This window comes from Spea bombifrons, chromosome 2 (assembly GCF_027358695.1).
Source record: "Spea bombifrons isolate aSpeBom1 chromosome 2, aSpeBom1.2.pri, whole genome shotgun sequence".
Classification (NCBI taxonomy): Eukaryota; Metazoa; Chordata; class Amphibia; order Anura; family Pelobatidae; genus Spea; species Spea bombifrons.
Genome location: NC_071088.1, coordinates 90,173,857 through 90,191,967, shown reverse-complemented (window position 1 = coordinate 90,191,967; position 18,111 = coordinate 90,173,857). Strand labels below are relative to the sequence as shown.

General features: G+C 38.8%; 1 protein-coding gene and 1 long non-coding RNA gene across 2 annotated transcripts; one reads left to right on the top strand and one right to left on the bottom strand.

The window, feature by feature from the left end:
* Positions 1 to 3,200: 3,200 nt before the first annotated feature.
* On the bottom strand, positions 3,201 to 6,533 carry POU3F3 (POU class 3 homeobox 3). Its single transcript, XM_053455117.1, has one exon. It carries the CDS (start codon positions 5,913 to 5,915, stop codon positions 4,578 to 4,580), a length of 1,338 nt encoding a protein of 445 aa, XP_053311092.1. The 5' UTR covers positions 5,916 to 6,533; the 3' UTR covers positions 3,201 to 4,577.
* A 264-nt stretch (positions 6,534 to 6,797) lies between these two features.
* Positions 6,798 to 16,791, top strand: LOC128473072 (uncharacterized). The gene is made up of 2 exons (XR_008346247.1): positions 6,798 to 6,981; positions 16,677 to 16,791. It is a non-coding gene; the product is annotated as an uncharacterized LOC128473072 (long non-coding RNA).
* Positions 16,792 to 18,111: the final 1,320 nt, after the last annotated feature.

Here is an 18,111-nt window from a genome sequence, read left to right as displayed (position 1 = left end):
GCCGCAAGGTTTACTTACTGGTGACTAGCTCAATATGTATATATATGTTTGTGTGTATATATATATATATATATATATATATGTTAATATACAATAATATTATCGTACTATAACAAATTGTACAGTCTTCCAATGCACAGGGAAAACAACTATATATATATGTTTTCCCTGTGCATTGGAAGACTGTACAATTTGTTATAGTACGATAATATTATTGTATATTAACTTTTGTCATTATATACACAAACATATATACATATTGAACTAGAAAGTAACCAGTATATAATGACAAAAATTAATATACAATAATAATATCGTACTATAACAAATTGTACAGTCTTCCAATACACAGGGAAAATAATATATTTAATATTATTTTTAAAACAGATACTATTAAATTACATGCTCCAATCGGGGTCTCTATTGAGTGTTTGCTGATGACTTGGGTAACTATAACTCACTGCTAGCCGGGATTTATTGCGTTAACCCTTCCATAACAACCACAGTTCGGGAATGTGTACAGCGTTATACATTCCAGATGTGTGTTTATACTGGCACTCTGGAGTCTACAATCGTAATATATATATATATATATATATATATATATATATATATATATATATATAGCTATATATATATAGATATATCTATCTATCTATCTATCTATCTATCTATCTATCTATATATATAGATATAGATAGATCTATCTATATCTATATATATATATATATATATATAGATATAGATAGATCTATCTATATCTATATATATATATATATATATATATTATTTGCGCTATGAATACAATGAGCCGGGACAGCATGTAAGATAAACAGAGGAGCAGTCTGACACTCTACAGCAGACTCATACAGGTGTAAGGGTTAAAGAATAGAGCGGAATGATTTTCTTTCACTGTCAAGGTCAAACCCTCTTCTAGAACTGAAAACCACGACGTCACCTTTAGTGACCCCCATCTGAGCCTGACACACACACCTACATACATGCCTACATACATAAAGACTGTCTCTTATGTCCATGGGACTTCCTTCTGTACAGTTCTTAAAACCAACTGTTCCATTACACTTTAAAGTAAGATAATAATATATAATTATTATAATTATTTTCTCATAATCCTTAGTTCATGCACTAGTCTAGAAGAATCATTCTTTCCTATGGAACAACCCACGTGGAGACAGGATAAATACACACACAGTGTGTAAGGTGCTGTCCAGCATTCACAGAACTTGCAGAGTTACTACTGCACCTGGGATCTGTCTGCAGAAAAAAACACGCGTGTCCGACTCCTTCATTTCAATTAGCTTCAAGAGGCTATTTTATTATGAAAATAAACGGATAAATACAACCAAAAAATGCTTCAACAAGATAAATAGGTTACAAATATATAATTTAAGGGAACATAACAAATGTTCAAAAGTAACATTGAATTATGTTACACGTGTTGGTAAAAGTGTTGACAACGGTTCGGCAGTGGAATCTCTACAGTCGTCATTACAAACCATTCATTATTAGGCTATGAAGTGGGGCGGGGGGGGGAGGGGGTTGAGGAAGCAGAGAAGAGATTTATCACACCATCTCATGGAGAGATATACCACCTAGGCAGGCGATGATCAGCTAGATCCATCACACAAAGTGGCTCCTTCCAAACGTTAATTCGGAGCAGAGTGGTTATATGTACTAGAGGGAATATGGACCAAAACATAATAGTGTGTGCGTGTGTGTGTGAATAATCAGCTGGCGCTTCCCTTGTTTTCAGAGCAACCAAGAGGCCAGCACAAGAAGGATTGTCACTGTATGTTAAAGGAATTATGGGGACAACAACACAACAATATCCCCACAGTTCAACATCTCCATTCTAGATCCACGCACAACAAAAAACTGGGCGACCTTATTGCAGAACTGATTGGCACAATATAAGAACTCAACAGTGACTAGTCTCAGTCCTTGCATGCTGGTAGAGCTCACAGGTCTCGTAACACACGGCAGTGAGGGGCCAAAAAGGCAGCACTGATAGCCTCTTAGATCCTGCCACTAAGTCTCTCTAATAAAGAGACTCCCTGTCTCATAAACCCACACCCTTCACGTGCGAAAAATAGGATTGTAGGATCCTAACACGTCTCACTGCTGAGAGATCATCTGGATCTTCTCTTGGAAAAATACACACATCTATATATGTACATATATATTTATCTACAGAGCTTTCTAACAAACCAACCAAAGGCATGTGCCCAGTGATATCATCACACATTATATTATTCCTATAACGTATACTGGGATATCACAAATCGAAGCACATGTGGGATTTACGTGGTCACCCTGAGAGATACAAAAAGAATAAAGCTTCTCAGAACAATGAAATCTGAATGCGTGTGATCTGCACAAATGACACAAGGGCCTGGGGGACAGAAAGATCTGTTTGTAGGCCTTCTGTGCAGCTCTGCATATTGCCTTCCACGAAGGGAAACCCACGCCATTTAACGTTTCAAAAGCCAGAGATCTGTTGCAAAAACATTATATATATATATATATATATATATATATATATATATATATATATATATATATATATATATATATATGTATATATTCACTACAGGGTATTGCACAATATTGCAGTTATTTCAAGGTGAAAATTTTCGTTATAAAAATACAGTGTAACCGGTCTCATCGAAATAATTCACAAATGGATATGGAAAAATTGAAAATATTTCCTAATGAAACTCAAAATACAAACCCCATAAACGGCATATTGGTAAAAAAAAAGAAAGAAAATACAATGCATTCTAGGAAATGTGTTCTTCCAATACATTTTTAAAATCAGCATTTCTATAGTATGCCAATAATAAGGGAATTTTTCATAATGAATGATCCTATATTTAAAAAGCCATCAAACAACTGAATGAACAGGCAAGCCACATATATCTGTATGCGGCATTGTTTGGTTAAGAACTCTAGAACTTTTAGATGGGTATGCCTTTCCCTTAGTAAAATACATTTGTTCCCAATGTTTTGAATCAGTTTCCATTTACTCAATAAAATCAAAGTTTGAAGAGCAAGAAATATCTGGAATATGGTAAATGCTGGAATAAAAATATGGTTGCTGTACCCTTTATACCTAGGTCAAAAATGTCACATGAAAAAAAATATTCCACCAATATGTCTTTATGCATCACACACAGATCTTGCAATTCTAACAAATTTATTGTCTCAATCATCTCTTACGGAACCACTACTAAAAATTAAATTACAATCAAAATGATCACATCAAAAGAGACCACTGGAACCTAACTGTCCATACATCTTTTCAATTTTGATTTGTGCTCGTTGAAAACAGAAAACAAAAACAAAGAAAAAAATCTCAAACAAAATTAATAAAAAAACACACTTAATACAAGATTCTTGGGGAAAAAAATAAATTACCGTTTTGCAGCAGTTCATAGGTATTCTGAATAAAATATTAAAAGGAGTCATTTGATGAAAATATAAAGCAATTTTTTAGATCAGTAACAGATCTAACATTTTTAACGTCATATTTTTAAAGTTTTTTTTTATTAAAACCTACCAAAAAAACACTGCTCGGAAATTAGCAGTATTATATATTGTCACCCTCAGCACCCATTCATGGTTGGCAACGTGTTTAGGTGAGGAGAAGTAACGGTAAGTGCAGCTTCAGATGTCCAGAATGTTTTTTTTGTTTTTCTTCTAATTTTGATTTTATTTCCTCCAATCCTTTTTTAAAATTGGGAAGCAGTCAAAATAATATATTAAAAAACAGGGATGTTATTTATTTAAAAAAAAAATGAAGGTACAAAGAGCAGAAAAAATTCCGTTGACATCTTAAAATGATCCATTTTCCTTCTTAATGGCTGGTGAGGAGGACAAAGTCTTAGAATCAGGAATTTATTCTCTGCCTTATGTTGTTTGTACCCTGCTTACTATTTTTTCCCAGTATGGGTGAACCTATCTCCTTTTTTACAGTTTTTTTTAGTGCTATTTCAATTTCGGTTGCTTGGCTGGAAATAGGAGCATAGTTCTGTCCTCTTGTTAGCTTTTTTTTTTTATCTGTGATTAGAAGCCATGATAGAAAAGACTCCCAGGTAGCAGCAACACAAACAAACCACTTTCCTCTAATCATTCCCTTCTCTTGGTAGAAATGTTTTTGTTGTTGTATGTGGGTCTTGTGTTCCGTAAAACATAGTGGATTGCAATAGGATAACGAAAGAAAAAAATGGCAGTGGGGCTATCCATTGTTGTGTAACTGGGTGGAAGTCATAAGGCAAATAAAAACAATATTAAAAATAGAATATATATATTAAAAAGGGACATCTGCAGTTTTTGGTGCATTCTGCATCTCCACCCATGTGCCACGAGAGTACCAAGACGATTGCTCAAATTGCCCTCTTTCAGTGGATGTTTCTCTTCCCCTACCATGAGGTCTGCATATGTATTTATAGATCTATTTATAAAAAAAACAGCAGTCTGGATGAGTGTGGCTGAGTGTGGCGAGATCCTCCCGTGGCTTCACTTGTCAGACAGCTGCTACTGGGTGCCCACTCCAGTCATTGCACACTAGTTTGCATCCCGTGGTGAGGGGGCGGCGTGTCAGCCCCCACGTTGCCCACCTGGGAGTAGACATCATCTGGCGTCTGTTGTTGGATCCCTGGTGGGGTCATCCTCTTCTCCTTCTGCCTACGGTTGCAAAACCAGACCCTGACCACCTCCTTCTCCAGTTGCAAACTGTCCGCAAGGTTGGTGATCTCCTGAGCCGATGGCTTGGGGCATTTGAGGAAATGGCTCTCCAGTGCCCCTTTGACGCTCACCTCGATGGAGGTCCTCTTCTTCCTTTTCCTACCCTGGGCTGCTATTTTGTCAATGCTGGTGGGACTGCCCGTGGAAGAGTCGGCCTCCTCCAGCCACTTGTTGAGCAGAGGCTTCAGCTTGCACATGTTCTTGAAGCTAAGCTGCAGCGCCTCGAACCTGCAGATGGTGGTCTGGGAGAAGACGTTGCCATAGAGAGTGCCTAGGGCCAGGCCCACGTCCGCCTGGGTGAAGCCTAGCTTTATTCTCCTTTGCTTGAACTGCTTGGCAAACTGTTCCAGGTCATCCGAGGTCGGGGTGTCCTCGTCTGAATGGGGATCGTGGCTGTTCACCCCTGTGTGGTGCTGCTGCTGTTGGTGGTGCTGCTGATGCTGCTGGTGGTGGTGATGATGATGATGACCAGGGTGCTCCCCCAGCTCCGGTGTGTCTCCCCTCACCAGTCCCGGGTGTACCAGGCTCTGACTCCCCGGGGGTGGGCTCAGCATACCGTTCACAGTGAATGCCCCGGACTGGGAGTAAAGCAGGGCTTGCTGTTGTTGCTGTTGTTGTTGCTGCTGCTGCTGTTGTGACCCCCCAGTCATGGACTGAATGTGAGAAGCGGCCGCTGCCCCCCAGCCTCCCGGGTGTCCTTGATGCGGTCCTAGGTGAGGCGGCCGGTGGTGCAGGGCGGCCCCCGGGTGCAGTTCGTCCCTCCCCGCTCCCCCCTTCACGTCCTGCTGCTGCTGAGGGTGCTGCGGGCTACCCGTCATTCCTACGGGGCTAGTAGACCAGGGCGAGCCTGCCTCCGCCGCCGCTGCAGCTGCTGCCGCCGCCGCTGCCGCCGCATGTGGCAGCGCCGTGACCCACTGGTGTGCGTGGCTCAGCATGTGTCCTCCGTTGCTGGCAGCCATGGCGCCCTGCATGAAGTCGCTCTGCACCATCTTCACCGTGGGGTCCCCCCGGTAGCCTCCTGACACCGAGGTGACGGCTGCGCTGCCCGGCTGCATCCCCCCACCGCCCCCTGAGTCCGAGTGCACGATGGAGCCGGGAGACAGGATGCTATTGCTGGGGAGGTAGGGGTTAGAAGCAGCCGTGGCCATTGCTTCCCCCCTGCCAGTTGCTATCCACAGGTTTGGGGCTTCCTCTTCTCCTCCCCCGCAGCCTGTGTAGGGTTCCCCTTTGAGATGCACTTTTGTCCTTGGAGGATCAGCCCAGTGTCTCCAAGTGAGGGCTTCCCCCCTCCTCCACTCTGCGCTCACTTCACCTGTTCTCGGTGGCCGCTCGCAGAGAATAAACAGCCCTCTCTCCAGCGCAGGAATCCTAGCCTCCAGCACTCCTTCCACTTTTTTATCTGCCTCCTCTCAGGGGCATTTAAATGGCTTCTCAATTCCGGGCTGGCTCCTTCACAACTTTGCCTGCTTCCCGGTCCCAAACTTCGCGTGAAGATGCGGCATTAAAGCTAAAGTAGTTATTGCCGGAGAGCCGGGTCCTCCTCCCCAAGTCGCCTGAGTCCAGCTAAAGTCCTGCGCATCCTCTTTATTAATGCAACCTGTGCCAGGCTGGAGCTCAGCTGCGTGCCCCGGCTGCCTGGGAGCCTCGCATTGGGAATGCCTTGTGCCGGGATGCTTCCTTTCCTCACTAACTCCAGTGGAAGTTGGCCGGCTGATCAGCCTCCCCCTCTGTGCCTGTGACAGCTCTGCGTGTCCCTCCCTCACAGAGCGGGGACAGGAGAATGTTTACCCTGCACGCAGCGCGCACACCACCACACTATCCCAAGTACTAGGAAGCCGAGCGCAGGGCCCCCGCTGATTGGCTCCACGCTGGGTGATTGACATCAAGGCATTGACTGGCTCAGGACGCGCACCACCTCCCCCCCCTCCCGTGCCCCCTTCCGGACGTTTCGATTGGTTGCTTTTTAATTTAGCCAAAGTGTCGTAGGAGCTGGGAATCTGGACCCCCTTAAACATACACACACACACATTTATACACACGCCGTGTCTCCCATCAACTTAACTCGCGGGACCAAAGCGATGCATCTCAGGCATTCTCAGCTTCCTTAAATGCCAAGAAGACGCAGCGTGAAGGATGGGTGATGTCACCGGCCACTTTTAGCTTTGCAGATCCAAAGTGGGATATGATGAAACATTACAGTGTATGAAATCACAGGTACCCTTATTACATAGATGGTGTTATATGTAATTATTGACTCATTATCATGGGGGGGGTGCCCACCTAGAGATTTGTGTATATATAAGCACAACATTGCATTAGAGAGGCAGCCCCCACTCACTAATAACTTATTATAGTAATAGCTCCGAATCTTTTAATACGTGACAGATGCTAATCCGGGAGGTTTTTGCACAAGCAGATGTGCGTGCAAATTCACAAGTACAGGTGTGATGACAGGTAAGGGTGAAGGGATATATCACGGGGCCAGCTGGGCAATTAGCTCAGATCGCTTTAATCACATCAGTGAACTGTTAACCCAGGGAGACACGAATATACGAGGAGTGGATGTCACAGATCGGGGCAAAGAGGGAAAAAACAAAAAGAACACGAACACAATAGATTATGGCTACAAAATAAGCTTTAAACTAGGGTCAGACATTAAGCCAAGGAACAGGAAAATCTCTGTCCCCCCCCCCGCAGGATCTCTATTGAAACTCACTCGAAAGAGTTAAGAAGGAGAGGGGGTGTATAAAAAGGGGGGTTGTGGGGAAGTGCAATCAAGCGGAAACCCTGCACAGGCAACCTCAGTGATCCAAGGCAAAGAAAAGAGAGTGGCAACCAAAACAAGGGCAAATTGAACTGCCCCCTGGGACTTCTAACAAACAGCAAAGCTGGGGCACTTGGTGCACATCCTTACTTATCACCACCGGGCCCTGTGTGCATCCCATGTATATATGTATATATACATATATATATATATACAAACACATATAGATATATATATCTACATAGATACATGGGATACACGCAGTATATATGTGTAGTATTTTATACATACTTTATTTACCTGATACTAGTCTATATGTATTATATATGGTATTTTTGTGCATTGAAATATGCCATCAATAATTACAATTTTCTTCTAGAATAGTGTGTATATATATATCTAAATATATGTATATATGCGATCATCATTCACACCCCTCCTCCACGTAGTGTGTGTATATATATATATATATTGCGTGTGTCTGTGTATGTGTGTGTGCGTTGCTGGCTCACCATCATCACTAGCCGCACACTACCCGTGGCTTTATCCATGCCCAGTGGCAGATCCCACCATCCTTAGGTAGCTCCAGCTAAGAATCAACCAAGACAACAACAAAATCCACGATGTGAACTTTACACACACACACATGTAAGGGGCCAATTGTACCCAAAGATTTGCGCACAACGACTTTTTGTTCCCCCGTGTGTTTTCAGGGCTCCACTATTCCTCTGTGCAGAAGAGATGTAACACAGATCGCATTGAATAAAGCTGAGATCTCCAGGTGCAGGCGGTTACATAGTCCCTGCCAGAACCCTATGTTTTCCTTTCCAGCCGAGTTTGCTTGGATCCGGCTCAAAAAAACGAGCGAGTCTCGTGGTTTTGTTTACACTGAATGGGGAGGATAGGAACCGTGCCATGGGGCCGGCTTTCATTAATATACAGTGAGGATTTTGTCTAAATTACTGCTATGAATTTCACAGTACAAGCTTTCAAAAGACGTCTCAGGTGGCCCGAAGAAACGTGATAGCTTCTCTCCTTTCCTCCTCCAAGACAATCAGAGGAGAAGATCTATGAATCTTATTATGAATATAATAATAATAATCATAATAATTATTATTAGTATTATTATATATTTTATATATATTAATATATTAATATATATATATAAATATATATATATATATATATATATATATATATATATATATATATAGCACTAGATGTACTTGTAAGAAGTTTCTTTTGTAAGAAGAAATCCCTCCTTTCCCACCCACTCCCTCCTTAAGAGAATGCAATTGTTTTGTCTAGAGGAAAAAAAAAAACAACCTAAAGTACAAGGGGAGAAGAGTTAGTGCTGATTTTCATTTGCATAAATTTTCATATATTTTGGTGAAAATAATAGGCTAGTGGAAAGCTTGTCTTAGTGGAGTCAGTGCTATGGGGGATCTTAACAGGCTCGCTTCGATGGAGTTGAGAAATGCTTTCTTTTTCTCTGTATCATTTATTAAAACAAAGTTTCTTTTTTTTTTAAACATAATTTGAAATGTCTTTTTTTTTTAAACTGATGATGGGAATTTCTTTTGGTAAGTATTATTGAATTTGTTTTCTACTAAAGGGACATTTTGGTTTTGATTTGTGATTTGGTTCTGTTTGTTGCTTTGTATGTCACAGTTCTTTTGCTATATTGCATGGTGTTGGTGTTGTGCCCTCCTGGATGTGGGGCAGGCTTTGGGTCTGGAGGCAGTGGTGGAGTCCCTTTTTTTCTTTGTGTTGCTGGATTGTGTCTGATGAACTGTGTGTGTATTAGGGCAGCGCCCTGTTCTTTTCCAACAAAACGAATGTGAAATGCTGTTTATGGTGACATTTCTTTAAAAAATTGGTTCTGATGGCCTTGGGAGGTAAACTGATACAGAGCTGGGATTCATCTTGCAAATACGGGGGACTCAAGGAAACAAGTCCATATACAGACCTGAAGAAGCGATCCAAAAAAGAAAGAATTAGAATTCTATAGAACGCAGCGTTCCATCAATTACATTTTATTCTGCTTTTATGCTTCATCTTTAGTGTGTACCGAACCAGTCTAAACAGTACAATTGAAAACACAGCGTGTGTTATAATCCATTAATCCGAATTGTCTCTGGTGACACCTAATTCTAATATTACTAAGGTTCATGTTTTTTTGTATTATTTTTACGTATTTTGTTTTTTATGTAATATATATCATATTACTTTAATTCCCCCAAATCACTACAGTTGGTTTGTTTCGGCGGAAATTGATGCAGAAATATCATACGATTGACGTATTGATTTGTGTTAATTGTATCCGACACACATAGCTAAATAATTACCCTTTACGTTGTATCTAGAATAGATACGCAATAATAATTGGTCCAGTATCAGGCTAAAATGTAAAATGTTGATGGGCCCAGTTCAGTACTTGGGGTATATTTTTAATCTTATTTCTGGGCTTTTTTTGTTGGCACACTCTTTTATGGAGATTAACTCTGTATGCCCTACTGCAACAGATGCCAGATACAGCAGTTCCTTGAAGATCATTTGTTTTCTTGACAGGGAACATTTCTGAGCAGAGATTGCTGGTTGCCATAGAGAAGAAACTAAAAGGATGGCTACTGGCCACATTAAGCTATATGTTTGTTCTTTAGGCTTTATATAAATGAAAGACAGAAACGAAACCCACAAGACAAATCCTCTAAATTTACTGGATTTTTTCCAATGTGGAATTTTACTTTTTAACGCACCAGGTAATTTTATAAGTTGCCTTTAATTTATATGATACGGTTTGCTGAGCAAAATAAACTTTTTTTTAAGTGTTCTTCAGAAGTGGTACCGTACGATGGCCGTTAGGGGGCGCAGCTGGTGAGTTAATATGTATACATAGGCAATGGTGTAACATATTCATATAAGTTGCTGGGAGAAGCACTCTGAAGTATTGTTTACTTTCCCGTTTTGGATTCCGTTAACCCTTACTAAAACAATTAATTCCGTATTTATTATATATGGTCGTTACTGCTACACTGAGATTCAATTTAAAATCACGTTTATTTGCCGTTGCTAAAAATTGATTGTTTACTAATACTTTTATAAAAAAAAAATCTAATTGTATAGTAAAGTATTATAAGACAAAATCTGGTACACAATAGATTAAGTTTCTTTAAAGTATCACAACATGTCTCGTGTATATGTACATATTTATAAGTGTAAATAGACATTATATATATATATGTATATATATTTATAGTGTGAAATAATAAATTCATTATATATATATATATATATATATATATAAATATATATATTTGTAATAAGTAATTCAGCACAGTATACGTGTTTGTCTGAAAAATGTTTTTAATGCCAATTTTCGTGAGTGTCCCATACGTGGAATATGAGGGTACCATGGAATAGAACTATTCCCTGTGTAGAGAATAAAGTAAGTGATTTATTTCTAAATAACGATAAATAATTTACCGATATCAATGTGACAAATTGATTTTACTATCTAAAATGATATTTAGCAAACGCTATCAGAAAAAAAAACTTTTCCACGCAACAATGATTTTTTAAATTATTTATAAAACAATACAAAATAAAGCAAAACAAAATCCGTAGTTTTTTTCTCATGTAGGTATAATCGATGCTTTTCAGATTATAGTTACTTTTTGGGGAATATCCCATTTATTTATTTACTGATTAAATGGCATCTTTGGCATTTCTGTATTTATTTGGCTGCTAAATGCTGGACACAGAAACTTTCACAAGCTCTCCACCTCTACATGTACAGTACATATACACTTTCACTACAGTGTGTAACTGTATTACGCAAGTGTGCAAAGCCAATAGTGTCTCCACAAGCACAAAAGCCAATCAGTGTACAGGAGCATCAATATCTCATTAGAACACTAACAGCTATTACTAAATGTGATATTTTATATTCAAGACGTATTCCACATATGGATTTAAACTTACTTGTATCTAGAAACATATACACAGGATTGTTACGGGGCTTTGATACGTTAACCTATGGATTTTTTTTTAACCAGTCGCATGCTGGAATTGAAAAATGAGAACTATTTTGTGTGCTAGTATTTGACTTGGTCTGTATATAATCCATAAAGGTAATTGACTTTTTCAGTTCACTTACCTGGACAGTTAGGATAACAATTAGAGACCACCCTAATACCACAAACAAGAGCGAAAAATGTTTTTTTTTTTTAAATCCTTTTTAGGAAACAGCAACGTTTACTTGAGTTCTATGAGATTCTTATACAAAACACATCCAGTGTTTTATTAACAGATGGTCCTTCTAGTTACTCTCAGTGGGAGAAAGGGGGTTAACCCTTGCTTTGCAGTCGCTTTAGCAGTGAGGCACTTTGCCCTGTCTAGATCTTTGGTGACATTTGAACCAATATGTCATGGAACCCCATGCACATTATTCCAGGTCAAGTTTAGCATTGTTCTTTTTCTCACTTTCCCACCAATCCATTATTTGAATAGCTTTTATTTCATTAATCTATTACTGTCTGCATCCTTGAAACTTTTTAGTAACAGGGACATTTTTTTGTTAATTTCTGTGTGTATGAAGGATGGTTAGCTACATTTTCGAATATCCACTAATTCTGCTTCATCAGAGATGTTACAATCGCACATGTATCTTTTGCTTTATTTTGTTACTTTAATTCTTCAGCCATCCAGAGGGTTTTAGACTTGACCGTGGGAGAAGAGTTAGGGGAATCCAATCACTGCATACACTGAATGATTGATTAGGGGCCACAAAACCCACAAGCAGCTGTACGATTAATCGTGCATTCTCAGGGGAGGACTAATAGTTTTTTTCCCAATACATTTCTCAATACAAACCCTAATATAATGAATTCGGCGATCTGTTTGATAGTTATTTAGAAATTAACGTTTCTCGGCAATCTGGCCCTGAAAACATCTCTGCACTATATATTGTTAAAATACCCCCACCCTATATATCCAGTGAGGGTATTTACTAATCTATGCCAAAGAACACGACTGAGAGATGTACCGACATCCCTTGCAGGGCTGCTGTCTGTAGGACGAGTATAGAACCAACAATTAATTCTCCTTTCTATTTAGTATTCTAAACATTAAATAATTTAGGGTCAGATTAAACCTAGCACATTTATCAATAAAAAAAGGACTATAACCTGGGTCTTCTTTGGTAGAGCCTCACAATCTGGTATAGTAGACATCATGTTCGGTCAGGAATTGCCTGGTATTGTTGTCAAACGAGAGTTTGTGAAAAACGGTGCCAATGGGGGGATGGGTGACAAGCAGGTGTATTAGTAGGGATGGAGGATTAATTAGAAATTCTTAAAACCATGAAAAAACGAATAATGCAAACATTTCTGCACCATTAACATGTATCAATACTGATTGCATAAAATGATCTCAGTTAAAAACGATGACATCATACACTAAATATTGCACTTTAACGGTAGCAGGGGGACAGACAAAACCCAAGTGCATCCACTGCATAACATCATTGGGTTAATGCAGCTATTGTTGCAACAAGGAGTGTTTTTTTTGTCTGTGATTATGCCTATGTTTACACCAATAAGGTGACCCTCCTTTCATCTTAACCCTTTGAGCCCCAGAAGGGAATGCCTTCGCCCATCTGGTATGCGAGGCGTTAAACGTGGCCACTAGCGCTCGTTCTTTTGTCTGCCAGGCAGCGGATCTCTCCAGGGAGCGGGGCATGTGTCAGTCCCCAGTTTGGGATTACATCCATCAAAGTATTATTTCCCTAGGGAGGGGCAGCACAAACGGCAGTAAATCCTTAAAAAATTGGATCGAGCAGAAATTAAACGCTAAAAGTAATCAACAGACCACTATAAAACAAGCACACATTCAACATATCGATCTGGTGCTGCCTCTCTCCTGCAATTGATATCAATTAGTTCCAAATGTTTATTTTGATTCAAGGATTTTTTGGGGGCTTTTTTTGAAGTCAGGTGGGGGTCGTGATGCTGGTGCAATAGAGACTTCAAGAACTTTTCCTATAGCCATAAATACAAGGAGGGCAAAGTGTTGCATTGGAGCTAACAGTCCTCTAGATTTAAGACTAGTAGCACTGAGAAATTAGGCTTCATGAAATAACTGATCTACTGTAATGATCCCAAAGAGACTCCCAAAGAGTCTAGAAAATGACTCAAATGGGAATGTAGCGTTTCCAACAGGTACTTTTGCTTATTCGTTCTGCCATCCTTTGGTGCTCTGGTTTATGTGTAATTAACAATCTTGTTCTTCATGTTAAAGAAAAGGAAATTATTATTATTTATTGTTTTATATATAGAAGCATTATATCCCGCAGCACTGTACAATGGGTAAACAGGACATAACAAGTAGTATATAACATAACAATTTAACTTACAGAAACAACCGGTAAGGAGGGCCCTGCTCAATCGTGCTTACCTGTATTATTATTACATACATTGTAACACTTTCAATCATCATTGTTGTTTTCATGGATCCTGCAATGGGAATTTCCACACAAACCCCATAGAAGTTCTCTGCAGTGTTCAATAAGAAAAAGAGTGTTCTCACCTATATATTAATTCAGCACCATCCAAGGCAGGTATGGACAAAGTGCATAGTGAATATTTTGTTGAAGGGCAGCAGAGGTGGGGTAAACGCACATCAGAGGCCAGGACGTTTACTCTAATTAGAAGCAGCTCTGGAGTGTGGGCTACGTATGAGGCAATAGCATAATGTGAGACACACCATCAACAATACATGCAAAACCATCTAATGACCTGTTTCTACAGGGTTCCTTTACTGAAATGTGGTCGGAAAGGTTCGAAATCAATTTTAATTACTCCTGAATGTACACGTCTGTGGTGAACATTTTAGTATAGAGGCTGAAGGCCACACTAGGTGGTATCACCTGAACATAAAGGTAGCACACAAACTGGGTGAAATGAGATACAGTAATTATCTCCGTGTTTGCGTGTCACAAAGCAGCACCCTCACTTAAGAAACTCTATTTTAGGATACAGCTGCCAGGAGGGATTTACACCTCAGAACAATATCTTGTTACTATTATATGTATCCCTTAGAGACATGAAGTACACACGCTGACACTTAGGTATGACATCTACTTTATGACAAAAGGAAAAACTGTTTCTCAAACAGAGGTGTCTTTAACGTATATTTCCTTTTTTCGGTACTGAAACTTGACTGGACAGTCTGACTAGTGAAAGTCTATTGAAGACTTTATTAGCATTGCCAGAATGAATCAACTCTGTGTGTTGTTTGAGTAGGTAAAGTCACATGACCGACAACAATGGCAGCCACCACGACTGCAGATACAGGAAGTTTAATGGAGCAAAATGTTGTTATAACCGGAACTATCAGCCTTTACATACAAAGATGCATTGCAATTATTCAAAATGTGGCACTGACTTGGAATGTGGTAGTGAACTTGGTTAGAGTTTTTTTGGCACAAACCCTACTAAATAAATACAATGTACCATATTTTATTGCCAGAATTTGCACTCTTACATTCAGACATTTATAAATCGGCATAATGACTGTCTATACTAGAAGGCAAAAGGAACAGCTGCCCAGGGCCCTAACATCTACAAGACCCATCCTGAACTCTTTTTTTCTCGCAAATTTCTGGCTGACCTCTATGAGTAAGAAGACAGAGAAACTTCTTGGAAAGTTAACTAAAACTGAGAAGAATACATTCCACATCCTCCATTAGTTCCATAGGTACTTCCTGTCTGGGGTGTGAGCAAAGAGTGGCTTTGTGACAGGGTATTTTCTGGGTCGTCCCTTTTTCTGGGCACCATCAGAATCAATGTTGGCCCTAATTGGCATAATTGCAATTTTGCATGAGCCCACATTGTTATGGCTGCAACAGTTTTATACATTACCCACACAGTTAGTGGTTTATTTTGGCTGGGTGCTGTCCTGGGTCAGACCATCCATGCAACTCACTTCTGAGGCCATTTTTCTTTGTGATAAGTGCTAGTGCTCTACCTTTTAAGATTTCACAGTGCTAAGTAACGTTACTATTCAGACTACACCAGCTGGGCCGGCTACAAGGGAAATCTCTGATTTGCCAGATTGGAGTAGCAGGGCACCAGGGGGCTTGATATAGCATTAATAAATAAGGTGCAGTAATCCCTTAGATTGAGGATGAAACACAGGAATACACATAGCATTTTTTTTTCAATAAGCCCATATTTTCCGTGACTATTGCTGGAAATGATATTTTAGCCCAATTTTTATTTCACAAAATGTTATTTTACCCTATACCAGATTATTTTAGATGTTTATTGCACACCGTGCTGTGATTCAAGCTTCTGTGGATAATCTGCAATTGCAGTGACTTTAACTGCACCTTAAACACTAGTGAAATCATGCACACTTCCCCAAACTTGTTTTGTGTCCTCAATGTGGATGCTTTGCTGCCGTTACTATATTTACTCATCTCCACAGTACCAATGGGTTAAAATTTTATATTCACTGTTGATAAAATGACCCAATGCCACACCATAGCTACTACAAGAAGGTAATGATTGTTTATTTGGCATTTCACTGTCCATAGAAAAATCATTAAGTAAACATTTTGTTAAAACGCAGTTTTAGTGCACATAAATCATATATATATATATATATATATATATATATATATATATATATATATATATATATATATATATATATATATATATATACTGTATGTTATATATAGATATATATAATTATCTATCTATCTATCTATCTATCTATCTATCTATCTATCTATCTATATATATATATATATATACTGTATATATATCATAATGTAAAGTGAAAATGATCTTTCATCATTATCTATTAAGCATGCCTGAGAGGCCCAACATATTCTTTGTTGTTTGTATACATTGTATGAAAGCATGTATTAACTACCTGGAAGATAACTTTGATATTACATAAAAGACATTTAGACCATCAATGATTGATTTTCAGATAATGTCCATACCATTAAAAATCAGGTAAAATAGTTTAACACTCATATGGTTGTAGGATCAGTTTTTGTTAGTTGTACTTAGAAATATTTGTTTATAAAGCAGTGATCGCTACTTCAATATGTATTTGTTTTCTGTTGCAGAAGCTATGGTGTTGGCAGTCTGTAAGAAAGTCCATTGAATGATGTTTACCGGTGCCTCTTTGGAAATGGTTGTTTTGGAATAATCAGAATGTCAAACTACTGGTCATCCTGATAATATTGGTAACGCCGCAAATGCTTAAGATTCTGTAATTAAAGTTGACTATAAGCCATCTCACAAAGCCATCTCACATAGTACAAATACAGAATGCTACCAGTGTATTTTAAAACAAACTTGCTTTAAGCTATATAGTGAAAAAAGGTAAGTTGTGGAAGAGAGGAAGATGATTAAAAGATGATGCAGCTTGGTAAAGGAAGGCAAAAGCAACTAAATCATCCTCAGTTTATTCTGTTCATGCAAATAGTTTTTTTATACACTTATTTTTTTTGTTTGTTTAATATTTGTTTTAATGCACTCAATTACTGGCAACAGTGCTGGCCACCAACCTGATAACCGGTGCAATGGCCAGAAAATATCCATGTTGATACAAAAAAACACAGGATATATTTTTAAATGCTATGGATTATTTTTCAATATCTGATTGATTGAAAGACGGTGTTTGGTGCTAATTTTCAAGAAGGTATCTGGCAAGAAACAAGAGACAATCAAGGAGGATCAATCAAACATCAGGAACGTGATGAGGGGAACAGGCTAGCTGGAACCACACAGTAGCCAAAATGAAGCTATATAAAGGCTAAAAGCCCAATATATAAATTAAATTAAACATATGAAGCAGACTGGCAATTGCATCTGCAACACAGTAGCACAAGGTTGACACAAAGACTGTCCCCCAGGCATCCATCATTTTAGGAATGGCAGAGACTGCTCACCACTGTAGCATAACAATAAATACACATATATACCATTAGCTGTGCCTTTAGCTAGCCATTTTCTTCCTGTGCCCCAAACAAAACATTTGATTCCAAACAATTTGTGACTTAATCTGTTATCCTTCGTAAAACTGTTCTATCTAAAAAAAAAAACTTGCAATAATGCTACATCTGTTGTAGTTATTCAGTTTTGCATCTCACCCTCTGAGCTTAGCAGTTAAATGTTTTACTTCAATGTTGATGAACACAGTGATGGTTTAGACTCATTAAGTTGCACATTTCTGAAAAAATGCATAGACTGATAATGTCAAGGAATTAAATATGTTGACACTTTTATGAGCGGAAAATGACTACCACTCAACAAAGATGAGAAAACCTGTAATTTAGTCATTGGAACAACATGACAGGTAGGCCCATATATATATATACATATATTTCCTGCTATGTATTGAAATATGCAACTATTTTAGGTATAATAGTTTGTACTAAGTAAATATAATAGTGAGTTAAAAGTCTACCTTGCATTATATCTAAGTATAATATAGATGCATACAGACCAAAGATCAAATTGACTATAAAGTATAGTGGACTTTTTTTTACTAAGCAA